At 38.2% G+C, this 26,044-nt stretch overlaps 1 protein-coding gene across 7 annotated transcripts in view; it reads right to left on the minus strand.

Moving 5' to 3' along the window:
• GK (glycerol kinase) overlaps positions 1 to 26,044 on the minus strand; it is a 78,224-nt gene that overhangs the window by 6,402 nt on the left and 45,778 nt on the right. For 6 of the 7 annotated variants that reach the window (XM_012807602.2, XM_012807598.2, XM_012807599.2 and 3 more), the window contains 10 exons: positions 23,586 to 23,621; positions 23,129 to 23,196; positions 20,734 to 20,776; positions 20,221 to 20,301; positions 8,061 to 8,139; positions 6,894 to 6,990; positions 6,297 to 6,381; positions 5,635 to 5,755; positions 5,381 to 5,524; positions 1,215 to 1,295 (listed from right to left, as the gene is read on the minus strand). In XM_012807602.2, the coding sequence (XP_012663056.1) occupies positions 1,215 to 1,295; positions 5,381 to 5,524; positions 5,635 to 5,755; positions 6,297 to 6,381; positions 6,894 to 6,990; positions 8,061 to 8,139; positions 20,221 to 20,301; positions 20,734 to 20,776; positions 23,129 to 23,196; positions 23,586 to 23,621 (835 nt within the window). Of the gene's footprint in view, positions 1 to 968; positions 1,006 to 1,214; positions 1,296 to 5,380; positions 5,525 to 5,634; positions 5,756 to 6,296; positions 6,382 to 6,893; positions 6,991 to 8,060; positions 8,140 to 20,220; positions 20,302 to 20,733; positions 20,777 to 23,128; positions 23,197 to 23,585; positions 23,622 to 26,044 lie in introns of all 7 variants that reach the window. The other variant, XM_012807600.2, reaches the window with a different exon arrangement.

Below are 26,044 nucleotides of genomic sequence, written 5' to 3' on the forward strand. Positions count from 1 at the left end.
CGTCTCAAAAAAAAAAAAAAAAAAAAATCCAGTTAGTCAAAGAAATTATGTAACTCAGCTTCTCAATTAAGGCCAACTAGAAAAGTCAAGAACCATGTCTGCTACATCTCACAGCACCTAGCACTGTGGCAACCAGCACTGTGCTAGAAAAGTGCTGACAATTGCAAAGTTTGATTGTAAAAGGGCTCTCAAAATTGCAGTCATAGCAAGAAAAACTTTACAAACCATCTTAGGAAAGAAAGCTGAGTCTCAGAACAAAGAAAGTTAAGAAAAAGGATATTGTGCTTACTTAGGAGAAAAAAACAAAGGCTTCAATTAGGAATACCCAGGATTGAAAATATAGATCATAGTGATCTGTGATAGTGGATGGTTCCAGAACCTTTTCCTAAAAGCCAATATGTTAAAAGTGGTTCTATACTTACTTTGGGGTTAGAAAGCAAGCATTATTTCATTTATAAACTCTTCTCCCTTAAAGTGTAAGCTTCAATCTACTATTGGCCATTGTTCTAATTATGATGTTTCAAATCTTGTACTTAGCAAAGAATTATAATATTATGCCATATTAAAGTCAGTTTAAGACTGTTTACATCTAAATGGTTTACTTAAGCCACACACCTCCCTACGTAAGTGACTAAAAGATAAAATAGCTCTTAATTTTTTTTTTTTTTTTTTTGGCCAAGAGTATTTCCCAACCTATTACAACACTTATACTTTGCTATGTTTGGTACATTTCTTCCTCTTTGATTCCACAGGAATTCCCATTACATACTTTCCTTAACTACTTGGAATCGGCCTAGGAGGTAACAGAATATATTCTGAAATTTATAACTTTCAGTTGATTTAAGTCATAAACACAGCCCCCCAAAAAGGTTAAGTAAGAAAGAAGGGGCAAAGAAGACTGCAGTTGATTTCTCTTTTATTAAGAAGTTATTTCTCTTTCATTAAAAAGAAACTAGAAGTAATTTTACTTTTAGAAGACTTATCAATTGAAGTGCCAGGAATACACTAAAAAGGAAAGAGCAGGATCAAGTATGTATATCAACCTGATAATTTACATTTTATGTTTAGAACTTTAAAGTGTCTCAAAATGTTGGAAACTTTGGACATTTGATAATGCTGTTTTTCAGAACAGCCTAAGTATAAATACCTAGATACTTAATCAACTATTTACCATGCTAAAAAAAGTAGCAATAATAAATAAAAACATTTTTTACCGCTTTCTGGAGACTGAGTTGTAACCCAACCCATTGACTTCTTCACAGCTTTCTTCCAAGTAGAATAACGAATTTCACTTTCTAGAATTAGAAGGTAGGAAAAACACACATATGAAAGGTGGTTTGCTGAGATGTTCGAAGTACTCTACTTATGATCACTCAGTTTTCTTGCCATATGGTTGCACAACATTAAACCGGAGTGGGGCTTTACCAGGACTCAGATTTGGAAGCACATGGTTATTGGCAACTACCAGTGACTGGAAGAGAGGGCTTGCTTGGAAGCTGGACTGAAGGACAAGGGAAATTCAGCAGGTTGAAGGGCGATCAGGAGATGGAATACCCGCTATGCACACCAGGCCACTCACAGGCGTTGATGAATTAGAAAGGAAAATCCCATTTGATATGGTTTCTCTTTTGGGAGGAGAGGAAGGCTTGACCCAGAGAAGAGGTATGCTATGATGTGGAAAGACTAAAAGGAGACTTGGTTTTCGCCCAGGCAGAGGACTCAACAAATATTGATTTCTCATAAGATTCAATAGCACTCCTGTGAGATAGCCCTCCCCAACTCCCCTGGAATTTAGAAGCAGAATTTCTCTAAGGTCAAAACCTACAACAGGATGACTGAACAAAACTAAGCATCGACGCTGCACTTCTCCTGAGGTTGCCAAATCATGCATGGGGCCCGCTCTTTTCTCAAGCCTCCTGGCCTTTCCACAGCACCTGAAGTGTGCAACACCCAGGAGACAAAACTCAAGGATTGTTGGCTTGAGAAAGGGTTCCAGTGAATCACTTTTAATCACCCCCCACAGCACTTCATGGATACCTCAGGGTGTCAGCTGCCACAGTGAATTTTTATGGTTTTTGCCTACTTCTCCCAATACACTTGAGTCTTCTGAAGTGAAGGACTTGGCCTTATTTATCTCTATACCCTCATGTTATGACAGTCTCTGGACTGTAGTTGTCTCTAAGCAACTGTTTTCTAGAAGAATGAGCTATCTATACCTAGGTACCCATGAGTGTAAGTGGTGCTGGTGAGAGGGAGGACAATTGGTATAACCGATCTCCAGGCTAAGGCCTTCAATAACAGCAAAGATGGTTCTCCTTAGAAAACAGCAATCCTTGGCATAAAACTTCTGTGTTTTAAGAGTGGGATTAATTTGGAAGCCATACACCTGCTCTGAATGTTATTTGCTTATTAAAAAGTTGATTATTAGGCGGCGTCTGTGGCTCAGTGAATAGGGCGCCAGTTCCATATACCAAGGGTGGCAGGTTCGAACCCGGCCCCACCCAAACTTCAACAAAAAAATAGCTAGGCATTGTGGCGGGCACCTGTAGTCCCAGCTACTTGGGAGGCTGAGGCAAGAGAATCGCCTAAGCCCAACAGCTGGAGGTTGCTGTGAGCTATGATGCCATAGCACTCTACCAAGGGCGACAAAGTGAGACTCTGTCTCTAAAAAAAAAAGAAGAGTTGATTATTTTTTCAAAACTAGAAAATTTTGAGGCTAGGCATGGTGGCTCATACTTGGAATTCTAGCACTGTGGGAGGCAGAGATGAGAGGATTATCTGAGGTCATCAGTTTAAGACCAAGCTGAGAAAGAGTGAGACCTCATCTCTACTAAAAATAGAAAAATTAGACCCATGTCATGGTGTGCATCCATAGTCCCTGATACTCAGGGAGCTGAGGCAGAAGGATCACTTGAGCCCAGGAGTTTGAGGCTGCAGTGAGCTATGATGACATCATTGCACTCCACCCAGGGTAACAGAGTGAAACTCTTGTCTCAAAAAAAAAAGAAGAAAAGAAAAAAGTTTTGAACTTCATATTTTATCCAGTATTGCAAAAATTAAAGATAATAGAATATTGGATTTTGAAAGACATTTCTATATCAAGGTATATGGAATACTGTCTGACTATGAAATTACTAATATTATAATTTATTTTCTTGTATATGGAAAGGAATGAGTAAAATTAAGAAACGCTGGCATAGGCTCAGTGCCTGCAGCTCAGCAGCTAGGGCACCAGCCACATATACTGGAGCTGGCGGGTTTGAACCCAGCCTGTGCCTGCCAAACAATGACAATTAAAAAAATAATAATAATAGCTGGGCGTTATGGCAGGTGCCTGTAGTCCCAGCTATTCGGGAGGCTGAGGCAAGAGAATAACTTAAGCCCAAGAGTTTGAGGTTGCTGTGAGCTGCGACACCATGGCACTCTACCCAGGGCGACATAGTGAGACCCTGTCTCCAAAAAAAAAAAAAAAAGAAAAAAAGAAATACTGCATAATCTTCCAGAAAACTAAATAGAAATACATTTCAAAGCTTATTTCCCAAAAGCTCAAGATCCACTTTGATACTATTTTAGGTATGAGTTTCTAAAAATTATAAAACCAAATTTAACATATAATATCTTATTTTTCTATTCACATTTATTTCAATTTAAGAGTGTATTACTAGGCTCGGCGCCTATGGTTCAAGCGGCTAAGGCGTCAGCCACATACACCAGAGCTGGTGGGTTAGAATCCAGCCCAGGCCTGCCAAACAACAATGACAATTACAACCAAAAAATAGCTGGGTGTTGTGGTGGGCGCCTATAGTCCCAGCTACTTGGGAGGGTGAGGCAAGAGAATTGCTTAAGCCCAAGACTCTGAGGTTGCTGTGAGCTATGACACCATGGCATTCTACCAAGGATGACATAGTGAGATTCTGTCTCAAAAAAAAAAAAAAGTTTATTACTGTATTTCAGTAAAGGGTTTAATTAGAGCTTATGGCTTAGCTTGTTAGGAAAATGAATTAGATATTTAATGCTCATTTACCTAACTTGTTATTGCCCTCATCAGGCACCTCTTGCTGTACTTATAAGTTATTGACTATCTGTCAGCCCAGATCAACATGTCCTAAATTCAGGCCATTTGCACCAAAGGTGCTGGTATATACATTTAGGGATGGGTGACTGATACATCCCCTTTTTCACTTTTTTTTTTTTTTTGAGACAGAGCCTCAAGCTATCGCCCTGGGTAGAGTGCTGTGGCATCACAGCTCACAGCAACCTCGAACTCCTGGGCTCAAGTGATTCTCCTGCCTCCGCCTCCCAAGTAGCTGGGACTACAGGCGCCTGCCACAATGCTCAGCTATTTTTTGTTGTAGCTGTCATTGTTGTTTGGTGGGCCCAGGCTGGATTTGAACCCGCGACTTAGGTATACGTGGCTGGTGCCTTAGGCTGCTTGAGCCACAGGCGCCAAGTCACCTTTCTCACTTTTAAGAAAGGATAGGCACAGTGGCTCACACCTATAATCTCAGTACTATAGGAGGCTGAGGCAGGAGGATCCTTTGAGCTCAGGAGTTCAAGTAAGACCCTTGGTCAGGCTGGTTCTGAGAATAAAAATTAGCCGGGAACTGTGGCAGGTGGCTGTAGTCCCAGTTACTCAGGAGACTGAGGTAGGAGGATCGTTTGAGCTGAGCAGCTGAAGTTGCTGTGAGCTAGGCTGATGGTCATGGCACTCTATCGTGGGCAACAGAGTGAGTCTCTGTTTCTCCTTTTTTTTTTTTTTTGAGACAGAGTCTCACTATATCACCCTAGGTGGAGTGCCGTGGTGTCACAGCTCATAGCAACTTCGAACTCTTGGGCTTAAGCGATTCTCTTGCCTCAGCTCCCAAGTAACTGGAACTACAGGTGCTTGCCACAACACCCGGCTATTTTTTTGTTGCAGTTGTCATTGTTGTTTAGCTGGTCCGGACCAGGTTCGAACCTACCACCCTCAGTGTATGTGGCTAGCACCATAACCACTGTGCTACGGGCACAGAGCTGAGTCTCTGTCTCTAAATAAAGAAGTAAATACATAGAATATTCTAACCAGCTATAACTGACAGTAGCAGTGTTATTGTCCTACAAAAGAACCATGAACAGTAGAAATGAATGGTTTTTAAACAATGATTTTAGAAGTTTTTAAGATAAGGAACTATCTCTTTCACTCACACTTACTCAGTATAGCCCAATATGCTTAGTAGTTGAATCTGAAACAATAACATTTGCTATTTTACTTAGCTTCTTATAAGCTTATAAGCAGAAAGGTAAACCCCCCCTTCTTATTACCTTATAAGCAGAAAGGTAAACCCCCTCACACTAAGGCACTTCACAGTATACCATTAAAAGTTTCATTCTTTAAATGTACCCTCAGCGTTGATCTGAGGTTCAAAACGCTCCATTGTGACAGCTGACAGATCCTCGGGTGCTAGACTCCAAACGCCGACTCCTTCTGCTGCCCCTGCTGCCATGGCAGCGCCCAGTGCGGTGGTTTCGGGCATCGAGGGCTTCACTGAGGGGAGAGAGCTACGTCAACATCTTTGCAGTTACATATGCCTAAAGAACTAGTTCTTCTGAAAGAAACATTACTCCGGGAGCTTAAAGGAATGAAGGCATACTAACCTACTGGAATATACAGAATATCTGCTTGTAGCTGCATAAGAATTTTGTTGCTGGTCATTCCTCCATCTACCTGCAAATGACTGAGTGGAATCCCACAGTCGCGATTCATGGCATCCAAAATCTTAAATAAACCAATACAATGAACATTATGAAACTAGTTTATAATAATATCTCTAAAAATGGTAATCCTTTACTCAAAAAGATCTCAAGAGCTTCTGAGAACTTGTACCCCATGAATATATATAAATTAAAAATAAATAGGGAGGAAAAAGAGCTTCTAATAGTCTATAGAATAAAATTGAGACTTCTTATTCTGGTCTTCCAACTCCTCCTTGATCTGGTCACAGCCATCTTCTTTCTCCCTAGACCTCTGCATCCCCTGGTAATCAGCAAAGCCAAACAACTCCATTTCACACCCTGTTTTTCCGCCTTGATTCCTATGTTTGTGCCATTTTCTTTGTACCCAGGGTGTGGCAGATAACACTAAAAGCTAATGACAGCTGAAGGAGGAGGGCAGAGTGCTTACATTAGATTCGTGTTTAGGCAGGTTGATTTGATTAACTACATTTTCAGTATTTAATACATTTTAGGCCTTACTATACAATTTGTTTAAGAGTGATAAAAGTGAGCTAACCACAAGAAAACAGGCCCATATGTATTACCTCACGGGTCTGGAAACAAACAGCTTCTAATGCAGCAAAAGCAATATGACATTTATTGGTGAACTGAGTAAGTCCACAGATTATCCTAAAAATAAACACAAAGATTTTCAGATTAGAGTGGCATAAACAAATCATCAATCTTAAATTATGGAAAGGTGAAATTTAGTAGATAGAAAAATCTAGGAAAAGAAAACTGGACATAATCATTAAGTAACTCATAAAGTCCTGATAGTTCACAATTCTGTATTCACAGATGAAAAAGTTCACGATCAATCTGTATAAATGACACTGACATAAAACCAAAGCAGCACTCCAGTATTCATTTAGATCAGCGGTTCTCAACCTGTGGGTCGAGACCCACAGGAACTGTATTAAAGGGTCGTGGCATTAGGAAGGTTGAGAACCACTAAAGATAAAAGATAAAAGCACTAACATGAAAATGGATATGGCAGGGCTTATTGTCAGCCGATTCATAACTTCTTGGAACTTAAAGGTTCTGAAATTATATTAGGAGTTTTCTCAACACTTTCAAATCATTATTAACTACTTTAGTAAATAAATCAAGACCTCAAGAAACACGGAATTTTCAATACTCACCCTCTTGCACTGGGCTCCCAATAAGGGGCATATAATCCTGAAAATGCTGGGACGAAGTAGCAGCCATAAGAAGTACCTGCTTCTTTAGCAAGTTTTTCTAACATTAAAAAAAAAGGAAAAACAAAAATCACACTAATATTCTATTTTACTAAATAAATATACCTATTTTAAAATTAGGACAGGGACTTTAGTTTCTGATTTCATTGGTAGAGCAAAATGTTACCAATTATAGTATTATGCCAGGGGCAACAAAAACAAGTTCCCCCACATTAAACACCCGCACTAAAATATAACCTAGCTCAAGAAATAACGAAACTGGATTCAATTCTTTAGGTATTTTATGTCATTTCTCTTATTTTAGTTTTCTTCTTTTTTTTTTTTTGAGACAGAGTCTCATTTTGTGCTGTGGCATCACAGCTCACAGCAACCTCCAACTCTTGGGCTTAAGCGATTCTCTTGCCTCAGCCCCCCAGGTAGCTGAGACCACAGGCGCCTGCCACAATGCCAGGCTATTTTTTGGTTGTAGTTGTTACTGTTGTTTAGCAGGCTCAGGCTGGGTTCGAACCCGCCAGCCTTGGTGTATGTGGCCAGCGCCCTAACCACTGAGGTAGGGGTACTGAGCCCATTTTTTTTATTATTAAAGTTGCTGACTAAAAGATGAAAAAGTGGTCTCTAGTGTGTTCCAAATCAGAAAAGTAAGTCTGATTGTCTCACCTTCCAGCAAAGTTAAACAAGTAGATAAAAGGGTAGTTAAGTTCAAACTAATTATACATAGACTGAAAATAGCCATATTAATACTTAAATTAAAGGTACCAGAGTTTTAATGTGCACGCTAATCTAGGACTTAAAGCTCTTTCTCATCAGATAAATTTAACTAGAGCACTTTACCTGCAGATTCTGGCAATCTCCAGTGTTCAATTTTACACTTGGGTAATTTTTATGTCCTACCTTGCCAGTTTATTAATAACCACCACTAATTGTGTCAATTCATTGTTTTATAAATCTTCATGAAATAGTCTTCTCTATATAAGTCAAACTCATAATATGGATCCATGTAATATATGGATCACATTCAGGGCAAAGAATAAGTATTTATAGATTGCAAAGATAAAATACTGAAATGTTTCAGTCTTCAGATTTCCTAAACCTTTGTTAAAGCATACTCACCAATTTCATCTGAGGTCTTTATAATTCCAAGATTGTCTCTTAGCCAGCGAATAACAGCACCAGCTATAGCTACAGAACCCTAAAGGAAAAAAAGGAATCCAACATGGAATATATGTTACCACTACTAAAGGATTTTATCATGCATATTCTCTGTGTATGACATAACCAGATATATAAAATTCAAATAATTTCAATCTTGGGACTCCTACAAATATGATAGACCTTCTAATATAAACATAGCTTTACCTAGGTCACTAATAAAAGTTTTTCATGGGATAGATAAAAGATGTGAGTCCTCCAACACACCCTCGACCTGTCCCCATACATGGACATTGATCATTTGAGCACATTGCTTCTTATACAATTTTCATATCTGTTGCTAAAGTTACTGGGGTATATTATCACCTAAAATACACTCCCAGCTTATCCACAAATGTGTTGGGAGAGGCCACATTAAAATTTTTTTCAAGTCCATATCCCATATCTAACAGTATAGTAAATCAAGCAAAGAAAAAGTCAGCAAAAAAACTGTAGCTACTAAGTAATTCTGCTTTAAAACAAAATCACCAAGGGATTGCACAGGGTATTGCAGATGTGTTTCAGAGTCAGATAAACTGGGTTTTTGAGTCTAAGTTCTAGTACTTAATTGCTATTTGATTTTAGGAAACTTACGTAGGCTTTCTGAGCCTCCACTTCTTCACCTATAATGATGGTGACTATAACGATACACAAACAAAATTCTTGGAGGCTCAATATAAGAACATATGGGAAGGCTTTTACTAAATGTAAATATTAACTCCATTAATTTTTAAGTGTTAAAAAAGTATCAGTCATATTCTGTAGACCAATGAATGGATAAAATGTGATATGTTCATACAATGGAATATTATGTGGCCACAAAAAGCAATGGTGTATAATACATGCTACAACATGGCTAAGTGTTGAAAATATTACGCAAAGTGAAAGAAGCCAGGCACAAAGACCATATTGTATGGTTCCACTTATATGAAACAGCTAGAACAGGCGAATCCATAGCCACAGAAAGTAGATTAATGGCTGCCTAGGGCTGGCAGGGGAAGGTTATGGGCTTTTTCTTTAGGGTGACAATGACAATGTTCTAAAGTTAGAATGAGGTGATGGCTGTAAAAATCTGTTAATATATGGTCCTACAAATCATTGAACTATATACTTTAAAAGGGTAAATTGTATGATATATGAACTATATCTCAATGAAGGCATTTTTTTTTCTGAGACAGAGTCTCACTATGTCATCCTTGGTAGAGTGCTGTAGCGTCACAGCTCACAGCAACCTCTACAGGCACCTGCTACAACGCCTGGCTATCAGTGAAGCTATTATAAAAAGACCCCGAGGGGCAGTGCCTGTGGCTCAAAGGAGTAGGGCACTGGCCCCATATACTGGAGGTGGTGGGTTCAAACCCAGCCCCAGCCAAAAACAGCAAAAAAAAAAAGACCCCGAGAGCAAAAATAGTATCAGCATAAACCATTAGGAATTCTAAAATTTTTTTTTGGCTCTAATGCTTCATTTATCTATATTATTAATGTAAATTACTTCCACTGAGTCACCTCAAACCACAAGTCAGGTGATATTAAGTATAGGAATCTATCTCTAGTTTTATTAACTGAATTACAAATGGTCAAGTCTTAAAAAACAAAAAACAAAAAAACAAAAACAAAAAAAACCCCCCAAATGGTCAAGTCTTCTTGCTGTTAGTTGTCAGGACATAAATAATGTATGGAATGAACATGCTGGATACATGCCGTCATTCACAGGGACTTCTATGGAAAGAAGTTGCTCTATGTTGCTGCAAAGGTGCAGAATGCCACAAGTGTTCTATTTATACAGTGGCTTTTTAAATATAAAAAATATTTGAGGAATAGATTGGACATAGCTGTGCAAATAAGGCTTTAAAAAATACAAAAACAACAAATAAAATAGTCCCTTACAATGGACTACAACCTATCTTACCTCTCCAGCCCTGCAAAAGAAATTCTTTTCTTTTCTTTTTTTTTTTTAAAGAGACAGAGTCTCACTTTGTCACTCTTGGTAGAGTACCGTGGCATCACAGCTCACAGCAACCTCAAACTCTTGGGCTTAAGTGATTCTCCTGCCTCAGCTTCCCAGGTAGCTGAGACTATAGGCACCTGCCACAACACCTGGCTATTTTTTTTTGCTGCAGTTGCCTTTGTTGTTTTAGCTGGCCCAGGCCAGGTTCAAACCTGTCAGCCTCAGCGTATGTGGCTGGCACCCTACCCACTGAGCTGTGGGGGCTGCCCTCAAAATAAATTCTTGGGTGGCACCATGGTTCAGTGAGTAGGGTGCCAGCCATGTGCCAAGGGTGGTGGGTTCAAACCCGGCCCCAGCCAAACTGCAACAAAAAAATAGTCTGGTGTTGTGGCAGGCACCTGTAGTTCTCAGGAGGCTAAGGCAAGAGAATTGCCTAAGCCCAAGAGTTGGAGGCTGCTGTGAGCTGTGACACCACAGCACTCTACTGAGAGCAAAAAAGTGAGACTCTCTCTAAAAAAACCCAATAAATTCTTAATACATTTCCTAACTTTGATATGTTTACATTTAGGTGCTTAGTTTCAGGAAAACTAAATATGTTTTTGGTTTAGAGAGACTGAAGAACTTTACTCTCAAATTTCCTCTGGAAACACAATTCTGAGATAGTAGCTGCCAAACACTAGTGAATGTATGAGTTTCTAAACTAGAGCTTCCAATAGAAGTATAATGTGAACCCTATATGTACTTTAAAGTTTTGCTATGTTAAAAAAGTAAAAAGAGGGTCAGGAGTAGTGGATTGCCTGAGCTCAGGAGTTCGAGATCAGCCTGAGCAAGAGTGAGATGCCATTTCTAAAAATAGCTGGGCATTGTGGCAGGTGCCTATAGTTACAACTACTCAGGAGGCTGAGGCAGGAGGATTGCTTGTGCTTAAGAGTTTAAGGTTGCTGTGAGCTGAGACACGACAGCACTCTACCCTGGGGTGACAGAGTAAGACTGTTTCTAAAATAAAAAAAAAAGTAAAAAGAAACAGGTAAAATTAATTATGTTTCATTTAACTCAATATATTAAAAATGTTATCTCAACATATAATAATGGCTTGGTGCCCATAGCACAGTGGTTATGGTGCTGGCCACATGCACTGAGGCTGGCAGGTTCAAACTTGGGCCTGGGCCAGCTAAACAACAATGGCAACTGCAACAACAACAAAAAATAGCCGGGCATTGTGGCAGGCGCCTGTAGTCCCAGCTACTTGGGAGGCTGAGGCAAGAGAATCGCTTAAGTCCAAGAGTTGGAGGTTGCTGTGAGCTGTGACGCCATGGCACTCTACCGAGGGTGATGTAATAAGACTCTGTCTCAGAAAAAAAAAAAATATATATATATATGTGTGTGTGTGTATATATATGTTATATATAAAACATCAATATTAAAATTATTATTTTGCACTAAGTTTTAAAAATCTGTATATATTTTCCTCTGATAGTACATTTCAGACTAGCCACATTTCATGTGCTTGATGGCTGCACATGGCTAGTGCCAACCCTACTGGGTAGCACAGTTTTAGACCTAATTGGAAAACACAGATGTCTCCTCTTACACACTCAAATGACACTGTCTCTAAATGGCATTTAACCAAGAGATACATTTATTTTCAACAGTTTTGGGTGAGTAGAGCTAAACTATGAATTTTAAGAAGCCACTGTGCTAGAAGTCTAGTAGAGTGATTTTACGGTTATCAGCCATAAGTGTGACTTTACACTTTGGGAAACCAAATGCTGATATACATCATTTCATTGAAAAGGGCAGGATGCTACATGTGTAGACTACATTTTTAAGAAGAAGCAATCTGGTTCTAGTGAAGGAAAATTAAGGTCTGAGAATTAGCATTATTTAGATTAAAATAAAAGAAAAAATACAGAGCCACAATCAAGGCTCCAGAGAGAATTATTTCCAATTTTGTCATCAGGACTGTACCAGAGTATTTTGTTGTAATTGAAGAAATAAATATAATAAAACAAAAAGAAATTTAAAAAACACTTCTCTGGTGGCATCTGTAGCTCAGTGGGTAGGGCGCCAGCCATATATACCCAAGTTGATGGGTTGGAACCTGGCCCAGACCAGCTAAACAAAAATGACAACTGCAACAAAAAGTAGCCAGCTGTTGTGGTGGGCGCCTGTAGTCCCAGCTACTTGGGAGGCTGAGGCAAGAGAATTGCTTAAGCCCAAGAGTTGGAGGTTGCTGTGAGCTGTGATGCCACTGCATTCTATCCAGGGTGACATAGTGAGAACTCAAAAAAAAAAAAAAAAAAAACACTTCTCTGCAAGAAATATATAATTTTGGCATCACATATAATACATAAAGAAATTAATTCTAATGAGAGAAACTTCCAAATTCAAAAAAGACATGTGGTCTTCTGAATTCAGAGGCAGGAGATAAAACACAAGATGGTATAATGCTTTAAAGCTGGACAGGAAAGGAATACAGGAACAGAAACCTAAAATGATAGATAGAAGGTGACTACTTATTAAGTTCCCGTAAATTACATCCTAAATATAAAGTTCTGATGTTTTAATGCATCATCTACAAATATGGATCAGCCCTTCCACTTTAAGGAAGAGGCAATGGACATGAGATGGTATAAAGAAGAGTAAATTAAATGGTAATAGGACAAGATAAATAAATTATTTAAAAACTAGACATATCGTCTAGAAAGTAAAAGGCTAAGAAATAAGCCACAGGAAGATTGAATTAAGAATAATGAAGTAGATCTGATATAATGTCATAGCAGACAAATACACTCTTCCTCAAAACCCCCTTGACATGAATACCACTGCCACAAACAGTAACAATATAAAACAGAATAGTTCATGATACAGGGGAGTTGTATCTTACAAGGCAGTTAGGGTTAAAAATGGTGAGTATGAAGAAAAGTCATGTTTAAAATTAAGATTATCCTTATATTGCTTAAAATCATCTATTAGGCTTAGTAGATTTAGTTTGGTATATTCTATAGTACCATATCTCTACATATATAACTGATCCTATAGTTAATTTGTATATGTTAGATTGCAAATGCAAAGTCAAACTCCATTTTTAACTGAGTAGAAAAAGGGAACACAGAGTTGAGCTGGGGCCACATTATTTTTAAAATGTAATATATTTCATTAATACTTTAGCAATAAGTTAGAGAATTAAAATTAAAAGTGTTTATTGTTCAGAGGTACACTTTTCCAGAAGGTATATTATGAAAGTCCATAAACCAAGTTTGTAAGCTGTCACAGACAGACTTTTAATTAAGGTGGCTCCCGTGATCCCCACCTCCTGGTGTTCATACCTTTGCAGATTCTCCTCCCCTTGAGTATGGTGAGACCTGTGACTTTCTTCTAACCGATAATACACATCAAAAGTGACAGGAGGTAGGTGATGATGTGTATGTGATTATGTTACGTAAGATTACTGTACCTGTCTTTCTGGACATTCTCCCTCCATTGCTAACTTTAAGAAAGCTGAGCATCATATTGGGGGCCCCCAAGTGGCAAGGAACTGCAAGTGGCTCCTAAGAGCTGAGAGTGGTCATTGTCTGACAGTAAGAAATTGAAGCCCTCAGTCCCACAACCACAAGGAATTGAATTCTTTGGAAGCAAATTAAACTCCAGACAAGACTACAGCTTCAGCTAACATCTTGACTGCAGCTTTTTAAGACTGAGCAGAATACCCAGCTAAGCTCTGCCTGGACTCCAGACCCAAGTAAGCTGAGAGGTAATAAATAGGTGTTGTTTTAAGCCACTTAAGTTTGCAATACTATTGTTACACTGCAATAGACATCTAGTATATAGGCTTACACCTAAGATGCAGTGTCTAGCTCAAGACGGATGAAGAAACTCGAAAAAGGAAACCTTAACACTATAATCACAAAGCATACTAAGGAAGAGATGGAGGAAGCAACATTTAAAGAAACCAGTGGGGTAATATAGGGAACCCTATTTGAACCTCATATTTAAAAAGAAAAAAAATGCTGAAATGAAATAAAAAACTTAAAAAAAATGGCATAACATAGGAGTCAGCATTCGAACATTGTTCATGGAATGTCTGTTACCTGCCAGCCTGCTGGGATAGTGGTAGACAAGACGGTAAGTATCACGGCCCAAGGAAACCTATAACCCAGTGACAGAATTCAGAACATGGAAGTCTCAAATCCTAAGGAAACTCAAGTTCATACTCACATTACAGGCTCCCAAAAGGATCTTTTCCTTTGTGAAACAGTACTCAGAAGAACAAAGAGAGGGAGAGGTATGGCTTTGGGAAGACAGTGTATTACTAATAAGACAATGGAGAAGAGGTAGAAGCACTTAACTGCTCTAATTGAGCACTAGTCTCTTCCACCACGGAGAAGCATTTTCTAACTATAAAGGCTGAGACAAATCTAAGCAGTTTCATATGAGTTGAAGTCATAGAACAATGTAAGGATCATGTGCTCCCACTTCTTTTTATGTATGATGAAATTGAGAATTCAGAGACATTAAAATACCAGGCCTAGTTTTACCTGCCAGCAGCTTGGGAGTTGGGGAAAAATTATCTTGGCCATGAAAAAGATGTGGATGTCTACATCAACAGAGATAGTGAGTTTGTACTTCTAATATCCCTTTTGTTCCAAACACAGAGTATAACAGACCAAATAAAAAAAGAGAAGATTAAAACAACACATATGACTCAAATACAAAATACTATCTGAGGGGACAGAAATGGAAATGGACAACCAAGTGGGACTAAAGCCACAAGCATTATGGATTTTGATTTATTTTTCTGTATGTGTCAGGGAGTAGGAGTGGTGGCTGGGAACTTGTTCCTCCAGAGGAACGAGGTCTAAAATGCTTTGTGTAAGACAGGGAACAGAATTGGGCTCAGTGCTTGAAGCCAGGGGGTAGGTGGTACTCTCCTATGTGTGCAGAGATGCTGGAAAAACAAGCAACCATCTACTTGCTGACTAAGGCTACAGCTTAACAGAAGATGAGGCTGGAAGTGAAAATTCTAAACTGCTTAAAGAAATCTACTATTAAGAAACTTAACAGCTAGAATAGAATTCATTTCACTCCGAAAAAGACTTTAAAATAAGTATGCGGAATGTATTCAAAGAGATAAATTAAGGCATTACTTCCATTAAAAACAAATAAACTGCTATGAAACTGTGACTCAAAAGAAAAAAGAAATAAAACAATTCGGTGGATGTAAAAACTAACTGAATAAAAATCCCAGAAATGAAAATATTAAATGAAATAAAAATGCAATAGATGGGATCAACTCTAGTCTAGACAGCTGATGAGTAAATTAGTGTTCCCATAATTTACTGAATAAATTAGTAATTTATTCAGTGGGAATAGCAACTGTGAAAAACAATTTGCATTATCTACTCAGAGTGAAGATACACACATTTTATGGCCTAGAAATTTTACTCCTACAGAAAAGGTATACACATTTACATCAAGAGACACATACAAAAATGTTCATTGTAGCATTTTTCATAACAGCCAAATACTGAAAACAACTTGAATGTCATCAAGTTGAACAAAACTAAAATGTGGTGATCTCATATGGCAATGAGAAGGGATGAGAAACAGCTATATCTAAGTGGATGGATGAATCTCATAAACAAAATGTTGAGTGAAAGAAGCCAGATCAAGGAATATATAGTGTGACTCAGACATGCATGCATGTGCTCTTTCTTTCTATTTTGCATTTTAATATAAAATATTAAAAACATGCAAGATTAAACTCTGGTGTTTAATGTTGCACATTTAAGTGTCAGAGCCATAAGGAAAAGTAAGGAAGTGCTTATGATAAAAATTAGAGTGGTGTTTATCTCAGGGGGCAAAGGAGGAGGTTTCACTGTCTGGGACACAGAGCAGGTTCCTGACCTGGGTACAAAGTACATGAGGCTTCTCTTTATAATAATTCATCAAGTTGAACATTGATGTTTAATGTATTTTTCTATATGTGTCTTATATTTCACAATGCAAGAAAAGTGTTTTTTATGCTATGTTTCTTTTAAAGAAAGAGTTTGGAAATGGAAGGTAGATACTGAGAAACTCACCAGGGATGCAGCACAGAGAAACAAAGAGATTTTAAAAAGATATAAAAGGGCAGTTAAGAGACATGGAGGATGGGTTGAAAGGTTCCAATATTCATCCAATAGCAATTCCAGAAGAGGATGGAGGTAATGGTAGAGGAGCAATATTTGAAGAGATAATTGCTGAGAATTTTCCAGATCTGAAGACAGACTTGGATCCAAGTACCTAACAGGATAAATAAAAATAAATCCAAACCCAGGCACATTATAGCAAAACTATAGAGCATCAATGATAAAGAGATAATGTTAAATATTCCCAGACAATAACCCAGATTATCTACAAAGGAACCACATTTAGAGTGACAGCAGAGGTCTCATTAGCATCAAAAATGGCTAACATTTTTTGGGTGGTCAGGCATGATGGCTCACACCTGTAATCCTAGCACTCTGAGAGGCCAAGGCGGGTGGATTGCCTGAGCTCACAAGTTTAAGAGCAGCCTGAGCATAGAGCAAGACCTGGTCTCTAAAAATAGCTTGGCATTGTAGTAGGTGCCTGTAGTCCCAGCTACTTGGGAGGCTGAGGCAAGAGAATCGCTTAAGCCCAAGAGGTTGAGGTTGCTGTGAGCTGTGATGCCACAGCACTCTACTTGGGATGACAGAGTGAGACTCTTCCTCAAAAAAAAAAAAGTTATATATGTGTGTGTGTGTATACATAGTTAATATCTTAAAAATTTAATGGTACCCACAATAGACTTAAAATCACCAAAATAAAAAAGAATAGAAATGTAATTTCTTGCCTTTAAATCAGCAGAGAGAAAATAATGACAAAAAGGCTAAAGATGAGTTAGCTATAGTTTTGGATTTTAAAGAGGGTACAAAGTAAAAGTTTAAAACCTCTGACTTCTAAGCTTAACAATGATTTGTCAAATTAAAGACAACTTTTTCTTTTTTTTTTGAGACAGAGTAGTAATAGTCATTGTAGTTTGGTAAGCCCGGGGCTGGATTCAAACCTGCCAGCTCCGGTGTATATGGCTGGTGCCCTAGCTGCTGAGTTACAGGCGCTGAGCCTAAAGACAACATTATTAAATATACATTGTGTAAGGACTTAAAATAGGAATTAGTATGACCAAGTGGAATTAGCATGAATTTACTAAGAAGTTTTACCCTATCCCCCACCCTCTGTTTTTAGTTTAACTATTTTTTTTTTTTTTTTGAGACAGAGTCTCACTTTGTCGCCCTCCGTAGTGTGCATTGTCATCACAACTCACAGCAACCTCCAGCTCTTGGGGTAGGGCGATTCTCTTGCCTCAGCCTCCTTAGTTGCTGGGACTACAGGCGCCTGCCACAATGCCTGGCTATTTTTTTTGCAGTTGCCACTGCTGTTTTAGCTAGCTGGAGCCAGGTTTGAACTTGTCACTCTCAGTATAGGGGACTGGTGCCTACCCACTGAGCTACAGGCACTGCCCCAAGTTTAATTTAACTTTTAAAAATGTTTTTTAAATGTTTGTTAATTGCAAAAAATAAATTAAGAAAATAATTTAAACAATAAAAAAGAAAAAAACTACCTGCACTGTTACTACATTAATAATGTATTTGTGTGTATGTGTGTTGCTGTTGCTGCTGCTAAGAATGCCAGGTTAGCAGACAAAGGAAGGGAGATGTTCCGGATGCAGTGAAAACAACACTGGACTTGGGAGACTACAGCACTGAATTTCTAGTCATAGAAGGAAAAAGATGGTACCGTGGATGGCCTGGGCATCAAGGCTTTGATATCCAATAACCTGGATCTGCTACTCACTGTCGTCAAAAGTTACCTTGGCCAAGTGACTGCATTTCTCTCATTTCAGAATCCTCATGTGTAAAATGAGGGGATAGGAGAGTGTCACTAAATATGTTGTCATATGATCTAATGTTCCTCTCTCAGCTTTAAAATTCTATTAATTGAAGAAAATCATAAAGCATATGCTTGTTAAATCTCCAGATGAGACAAATCTGGAAGAGTAATAAAGAGTGAAAAAGAATTCAGACTACATAATAGCTTAAAATCACTATCATGAAATTAAACAAGGGAAGAAACAAAGACTTAAATTTAGATTAATAAAAAAATCTCCTGCACAAACACAGAATGGAGTGCACTTGGTTTGACAATGATTCATTTGAAAAAGAACTAGGTTTTTTAGCATATATTTCCAGGGCCAATAATATGAAGAGGTTATTAGTCTAAATTAATGAACTCTCAGGGTAGAGTAGCAGAAGCAGTGCTTATGGTAGGAGAGGCACAGATCACACTTGACTGAGTACACATCAGAGTACACGTAGAATATTATATTCCAGGCTCGGCGCCTGTAGCTCTGCAGCTAGGGCGCCAGCCACATACACCGGAGTGGGTGGGTTCAAATCCAGCCTGGGCCTGCCAAATAACAATGACAACTAAAACCAAAAAAAGAGCTGGGCATTGTGGCAGGTGCCTGTATTCCCAGCTACTTGGGAGGAGGCAAGAGAATTGCTTAAGCCCAAGAGCTGGAGGTTGCTGTGAGCTGTGATGCCATAGCACTCTATGGAGGGTGACACAGTGAAACTCTGTCTTAAAAAAAAAAAGAATATTCTATTCCATTCTGGAAGATGATAATGAATTGCAATGTACTTAACAAAGGGAGTTGAGAATTATTTAATATATCTAGAAACCATGTGAGATTGGGGCACTAGGCTAGTTTACCCTGGAGGAGGAAGACACAGAAAAACTGATATAACTGCCTCCCAGTGTTTGAATGTTCTTAACATCTAATTTTGGTCCAATACCAGAGGTGTTCTTAGGAAGTAGTTTTGGGTGCTATCTTCAAACAGAAATTGGAAGGCTATCAGTAAAGGAGATAAGAAAAGGTTTTTCATTTTGGGAGGGAAGTTGAGACCAGGTGACCCCTATACCTGAGGCCCTTTCCAGGTCTCAAGCATGTATAATTCTAAACCACTAATTGTTTGCTGGGTAAGGAAAAAAGATAGCCTCTTATTATTATTATTATTATTATTATAGGTAACACTTATTAAGTGTATTTTATCCTATGTGCCTAGTATTATTAAGCATTCTCCATAGGATGCAAATAGAGATAGAGGGGCATGGATAGGCTTGTAGGATGTTAAGTTCTAAGAAGTATTAAGATACTTTTAGTGCATAGAGTATGTTTTCATACATGCTTCTAGCCATAGAAAAGGGGGCTGGAGGAAGAGAGCGATTACAGTGTTTATGGGTGGGGCACTGAAATAAACTATTATTCGTCATGCTCTAAGCATGATAACCAATAAATACTTCAATTATAACTAGAACTCTCAAACTTGTAATCAAATTATTGTCAGGTACTCCAGAAAATGAGCCTCAGTAAGTTTTTGAATCTATTATACACTCATATATTATAAAGCAGCCATTTCAAAATGAATCATAAAAATGTATCTGCTTTGACAAAAAGAGCTTTAATTCTTGGATTTTATGAATTGCTTCTTTTGTTCCTAATACCAACTTACCGCATCCTATAAACTTAGAGTGACACATTCCTACAAACATGTTTCAAACAAATGTTTCCAGTGATAAATTGCATAAATCTCCTCACTTTCTTTTCCATAACAAAATGTAAATAAAATGTATTTTTCTGGGGAGACAAGTGAAGACAATTGCTCTGTCTTTTTGCATTCAGGGCCCCTTTGGAACACTGGGGCATTTTAGTTAAAAAAAAAAAAAAGCATAGAATTTTCAAGATAAGAGAAATGTTAGAGAGCAAGTCTATCCTTCATTAAACTTTATAAAGATAAAAAGCCTTATATTGCAGAATGGTTCAGTATTAGGTCCAAGGTGAAACAATTAATTGGTATAAGAATGGAGGAACCACTACAATCAAGGTCTCCTGGGAGTCCTGGCTCCCAGCTCAGTCCCGGGTTCATTGCATGCAATCAAGTGCCAAGAACAATATGGAATGTTTTGAGTCCTCTATATTAAGCTTTACCAGAAAAGATGTTATAAAACACTATAATTTTCATTAGCTTTGAATGTTTTTCATATTATCCATATTGATGGAAAAGAACTTACTTCCAAAGCATAAAATACCGGCTTGTCTCTGCCAAGTTTGTAAGCCACCGTGGTGAGAAGGCCATGCTCAGAAAATACACACTGTAGGAAAGAAAACAAGATTTCAGTGGTGGAGAAAATGAAAAGAAAGCATGGAAATATTTTTTAAAACTACCGTGACACAGGCACAAAATAATTCAAACCAATTTAAAAAATAAATCTTAACAGTAAAATGATCAGAATTAAGAGCCCATTTAAGCTGCACAAAGTTTATTCCTTATTAAAAATCAGATGTGCATTAACAAAGTCCCAGCACAAATTTCTCAACGACACAATTCAATATATACCTACAAAATTCAAAGAACCTAAAATGGGCCTTACTAGAACAACTCAAATTTTTATTGAGTTCTAAATTAAACCCTCATAAAGATTAAAAGTTGAAGACTAAAAAGTAACTTAATAGCAAATTATGCTACAGCATTATTTATATGAAATTAAAGACTTTCATTAATCTTTTAATTTAAGAAAACTAACCTTACGGCCTGTATTACACAGTAAGAAACATCCTGTTCCATACCTACAGTCGGGGAGAGAATGACAATTTTATTGAAAGCAAATGATACAACATTAATAATGCTGACATGTAGTTCAGTATAATATAAGTCATTAAAGTTTTAGAAAAGTTCAGAAATTTAATAAATACCATATGCCTTTTATGGGATAATAGTTTAAAAAATCAGTCTAGAAGAAAAGGCACTTAGTGTAATCTTAATGGAAAAAATGTAGGCATAGTATTTAGCATTTTGTGAGTCATAGCCCAGGGCTGTGTTCATAAAATACCAGTGAATTACAACAGATGCTATGTTCGGTCACAGTTGTTACTCCTAATCTGCGTGGAGTGAAGCACCATGACTAACAATCATTCACCAATGCGGTTGGCCAGCTTAGCTCTATCATCAGTACAGTCATAAATTGAGAAACTTCTGGCAGGGTGAGGAGGCTAGGTGCAGTGTGGGAGAGGCTAGCTGGAAAGCTGTGACAGAAGCATCTGAAAGAAGAAGCTTATTTAAGCTTACCTTTCTCATTCTCTTTGCCAGATAGAGCATTACAACAGTGGTGGGATAATCAGAGGCAGGATGGAATGTGGCTGATAGGGAAGAACTGAATTTATTTTGTGGCAGCCTTATCAGTATGAACTTTGGATTCTGCAACAAGTCTGGCACTTGGACATTCATGGGTAGTTTTGATTTGTGCCAAGCAGATAGCAGCCCAAACTGATACCAGTAAGGGTCACAGAGAAACACTTGTTTTGTTTTTTTTAACCTTGCAGTTTTTGGCTGGGGCTGGGTTTGAACCCACCACCTCCGACATATGGGGCTGGTGCCCTATTCCTTTGAGCCATAGGCGCTGCCCCAGAGAAACGGTTTTAAACTGAGTTGGGATAAGATTGCTAGGGTCACTCTTGGCTCTGCCAGAGTTTGGGATTCCCTCCTCCCAGGCCTTGCTGTGCTGGTGACATTCTAGCAGGGGGTAAAGGGAGGGTGCTCAAGCAGGGGCTAACAGAGGATCCCAGAATAAGCTACTACCAGTCAGCATTAAGTCAACAGATCCTACCAGCTGAATATTTCTTGCAAACACACACCAAGGGCGATTTTTTCCCGATAAACAGTTTTTTAGGCACCATTGTTCTGAATAAGGATTAGCCCAAGATACTCTATCTCTTCTCACCCAACTATATCCTTAGCCACCCTGGCTAAGGAATGAAATGAATCTGAAGGCAAACATTGCATCTTCCACATACTAGTTATGTGCCATTGCATAAAGTAGTCATTGTCTCTAGTTCTCAGTTTCCTTGATCTACAAAATGTCAGTAGTAAGGTCTGCTGTGTGGATTAAATGATATATTTTGTTTCAGGCACATGGAACATAAAATGTAACACAATGCCATCGACTGAGCTTATAATTATTGGTATTATTTCAGTTTTTAAGGCATATTTGTTTCTGCATTAATACCTATCATTGACAGGTAATTTTTTCCCCCAGTGTTTAAAGGATTACCTTCAAATAAGGGTAGTTAATGGTCTGACAGAAAGAAAGAACACTAGGCTTAGTCTCAGAAGGCATGGGCTTATGATCTGGCTCTGCCTTTAAGTCAAAGCTATGATCCTAGGCAAGCCCTTAACCTCTTGGAACATCCATTTTCTCATCCTGAAGTGTGAATCACCTTCTTATTCTTAGATATGGGGCTTACTCCAGACTCTACATGTAAGTAGTAAGGAGATGAGATCAGGAAAAAAATACACCAAATCTCTATTTTTCTCACTCTTTCTGCTGCTTGTCAAGGGAAAAACGTGGAGCCAGGAAAAAACCTTGAAAATCTCACAGAAATATAATTTTATAGTTAGTGAGAAAGACTTGGGTAGGAATAATATGCTAAAAATTATAGATTATATTATGGCTCCTCTTCACCTCTTCCCAGTCCCGCTACCCCCACTAATCTCCCCCAGACAGGCAAGAATACTTTGAACCAAAATTTAGTTTCTGGGATAGAAAAGGTATAAAGTTTTATAAATTATGGTCTTTTTAAGCCTCATCGGTGTGTTTATATATGGCATAATATATTTTGTTTGAAGGAGATGAAAAACAAATGGTAAAAATTTACCTATCCATATTAGAACTATTAATCTATTGCTTTTTCAGCCTGGATAAACATTAAAAGCTTTTCCTTAGTCAAAGCATCAAACAGGAAAAAACAAACAAACAAAAAAGAAAAACAGCATTGGTTTTAAATCTGATTCTTTTTTTTTTTTTTTTTTTTTGCAGTTTTTCGCCAGGGCTGGATTTGAACCCGCCACCTCTAGCATATGGGGCTGGCACTCTACTCCTTTGAGCCACAGGCACCGCCCTTAAATCTGATTCTTAAACTTACGTGTTTTTGGCTTGCCCATCCAGGAAGCACATTTGTCCCACCAGTGCAGCAGACTGGTCTCCCAAACACTGAAAGTATAAATGGCAATAAGGAATACTAAGACAATATCGCTAATTTCTTTTTAAGAAGAGGTATAGATTTATTTTTCCTTCTTTATTTATCAAGGAATGGATTATTTATGTTTCTTGCATTTCCTCCATTTATTTGGCCATTTTCTCCCCACTTGTTAATACCCCCATGAGATAATAGGTGTAGGAAGAGAGAGTTAGAATTCATTTATTTTAAAGATCCTCAATGGCCCACTCTGTGTCACAGAAGAACATAAATTAGCCAGTTGTGCTGCTCTTACTTGTTTTCTCTAGTTTATAAAAGGGCAAGCTGATGAACTAAGATAGAGGAGGACAGCTGCAGCATGGAAGTGGGTAGGGATGGGGAGATGTTTGGTGATAAAACTTACCCCAGATATTGGCACACCTTCCAAGGCTCCAGCTTTCTAATAAAATAAAACAAAAAGCTTATGAATAACCACAAACTTTTGGTTCTACTAACATAACTGCAATAGAACGAGCATATATGGTAATGTGCCAGAGAACGTGCGCAGACAAGACAAAGCAAGTGTTCCAAGTATATGAGTAGTACAGAGACAAATATTAGAAATATTCCTAGTATGACAAGGAGAAACATGGCATTGGAGAATGAACAGTAAACGTTGGACTGGGAGTCAGGAGACGTGGGCTCTACTCTTGGTTAGTTAGCGTTAAGCCACAAACAGGCCACTGAAACCTCTTTACACTTTATTTATCTAGAAAATGGAGACTGGGCCACATGATTGCTGATGTCCATTAATGCTTTGCTATTATTGTCATTATTCAGAAATGACTAATGTATCCTATAAATAGCTATTCAATCAGCATGGAACATATTTATTTTGGAAAGCTATATTTTAGCAACTTTTCTTTCTATCCACGCTGCTGTTAACACGAATAAGAAACATAAGAGTCTTTAGGTTTTATTAATAGATAGCGTTTGTTTATAGCAAACATCATTTTTTTTAATTGAGATAGAGTCTCACTTTGTCACCCTCAATAGAGTACCGTGGCGTCATAGCACAAACTCTTGGGCTTAAGACATTCTCTTGCCTCAGCCTCCTTAGTAGCTGGGACTACAGGTGCCCACCACAACGCCTGGCTATTTTTTTTGTTGTTGTTTTATTTGTTTAGGAGGCCCAGGCCAGGTTTGAACCCACCAGCCCCAGAGCATGTAGCTGGCACCCTAACCACTGAGCTATGGGCACCCAGTCAGCAAATGTCATTCTTCAAATTTAGATAAGTAACAGCTAATATGTCATAAACAGTGATTTTTATTTTGATTACTATCGCCAGAATTCTAGGAAGAAAAGTGAGATTTAAGTGCCCAATTGTGGACTTTAGAAATCTAACTTTTAAAATACATACAATACACTCAAAGCAATTTTTACTGGTATTAAAGAATTAGGGAAATTAAGAAATGTAATCCCTGAAGTAGGAGTGATATACTGGGAAGACTACCAAACTAAAGCTTTGGATTGACTGGTCTATAGTTTTATAGCAAGTCCCCTGTGCCTGCGAACTGAAGGCAGGCACCCTATCTGATAAAGTAGGGGACGACTAGAATCTACCTTACACCGTGATGATAAAGAAATAATAGCATATACATAGAAACCCTTCACAAAATCGAAAAGGCCCTCTAATTTAACACCTGCTCTTTTTTTTATTTTTTTGAGACAGAGCCTCAAGCTGTCACCCTGGGTAGAGTGCCATAGTATCACGGCTCACAGCAACCTCCAACTCCTGGGCTCAAGTGATTCTCCTGCCTCTGCCTCCCAAGTAGCTGGGACTACAGGTGCCTGCCACAATGCCCAGCTATTTTTTGGTTACAGCCATCATTGTTGTTTGGCGGGCCCAGGCTGGATTTGAATCCACCAGCTTAGGTGTATATGGCTGGCGCCTTAGCCACTTGAGCCATAGGTGCTGAGTCCATCTGCTCTTTTTATGTTCTCTGTATATAGTCTTTGAAAATCTGAACCTGGATACTAAGTAATGGATAAATTTCATGAAAGCTTAAAGTAAATCAATAGGAAGCCTAGAGGCTGTACTGATATGTTTAAATACTAATAAAATTCTTTGCTTATACTTTCAAAATGAATAAACTATCAGCAGATTTACTGTGTGTTCAGCCACATAAAACACTCCTTTTTCTTCATGGGGAGGGAATCTCTGAGGGATTCCTGGAACATCCTCTGACGAAGCATGCAGAAAAAGTGACAGTGCATTTCCAACTAACTGGTCTGAAAGGCTGGTCAAAATGTCACTTAAGACAGATGCTTACAACATTTAAAAACTGTATCTAATTTCCATATTATGCTAAAGCACAAAGCATACTACTGCTGTACTTTGTAATGGCAATATCGGAATCTCTCATTCAAGGAAACTACCTTGGCAGTCTTTTAGTTTAGAAAGATCACTCTCAGTAGAAAATGTAAAAAACAAGTAAGACTAAGCTTTTTTTGAAAAAAAATTAAAATCTGAAATTGTAGAGCCACCCGTTGAATTAATGAACTCTTATGTGCCTGAACATAAATGGAAACGCACTGTATCTTTTCCAAATGAGTGGGTACATAATTGGTGGGCAACCTACTCACCGGGCTATGAGAGATTTTCTATAGTCAGCAAGGGGAGAAAGAAGGACAGAAGCATACATAATATTTTAAGTATAAGAGAAAACTGAGCCAGTTAAATGCTTTTTTTCAACTGTCCTCTAAAACTATTTCTTTTTTTTTTTTTTTTTGAGACAGAGTCTTACTTTGTAGCCCTCGGTAGAGTGCTATAGCATCACAGCTCACAGCAACCTCCAGCTCTTGGGCTTAGGTGATTCTCT

This window comes from Otolemur garnettii, unplaced genomic scaffold, assembly GCF_000181295.1.
Source record: "Otolemur garnettii isolate 467f Iridium unplaced genomic scaffold, OtoGar3 scaffold00072, whole genome shotgun sequence".
NCBI classification, from domain to species: Eukaryota; Metazoa; Chordata; class Mammalia; order Primates; family Galagidae; genus Otolemur; species Otolemur garnettii.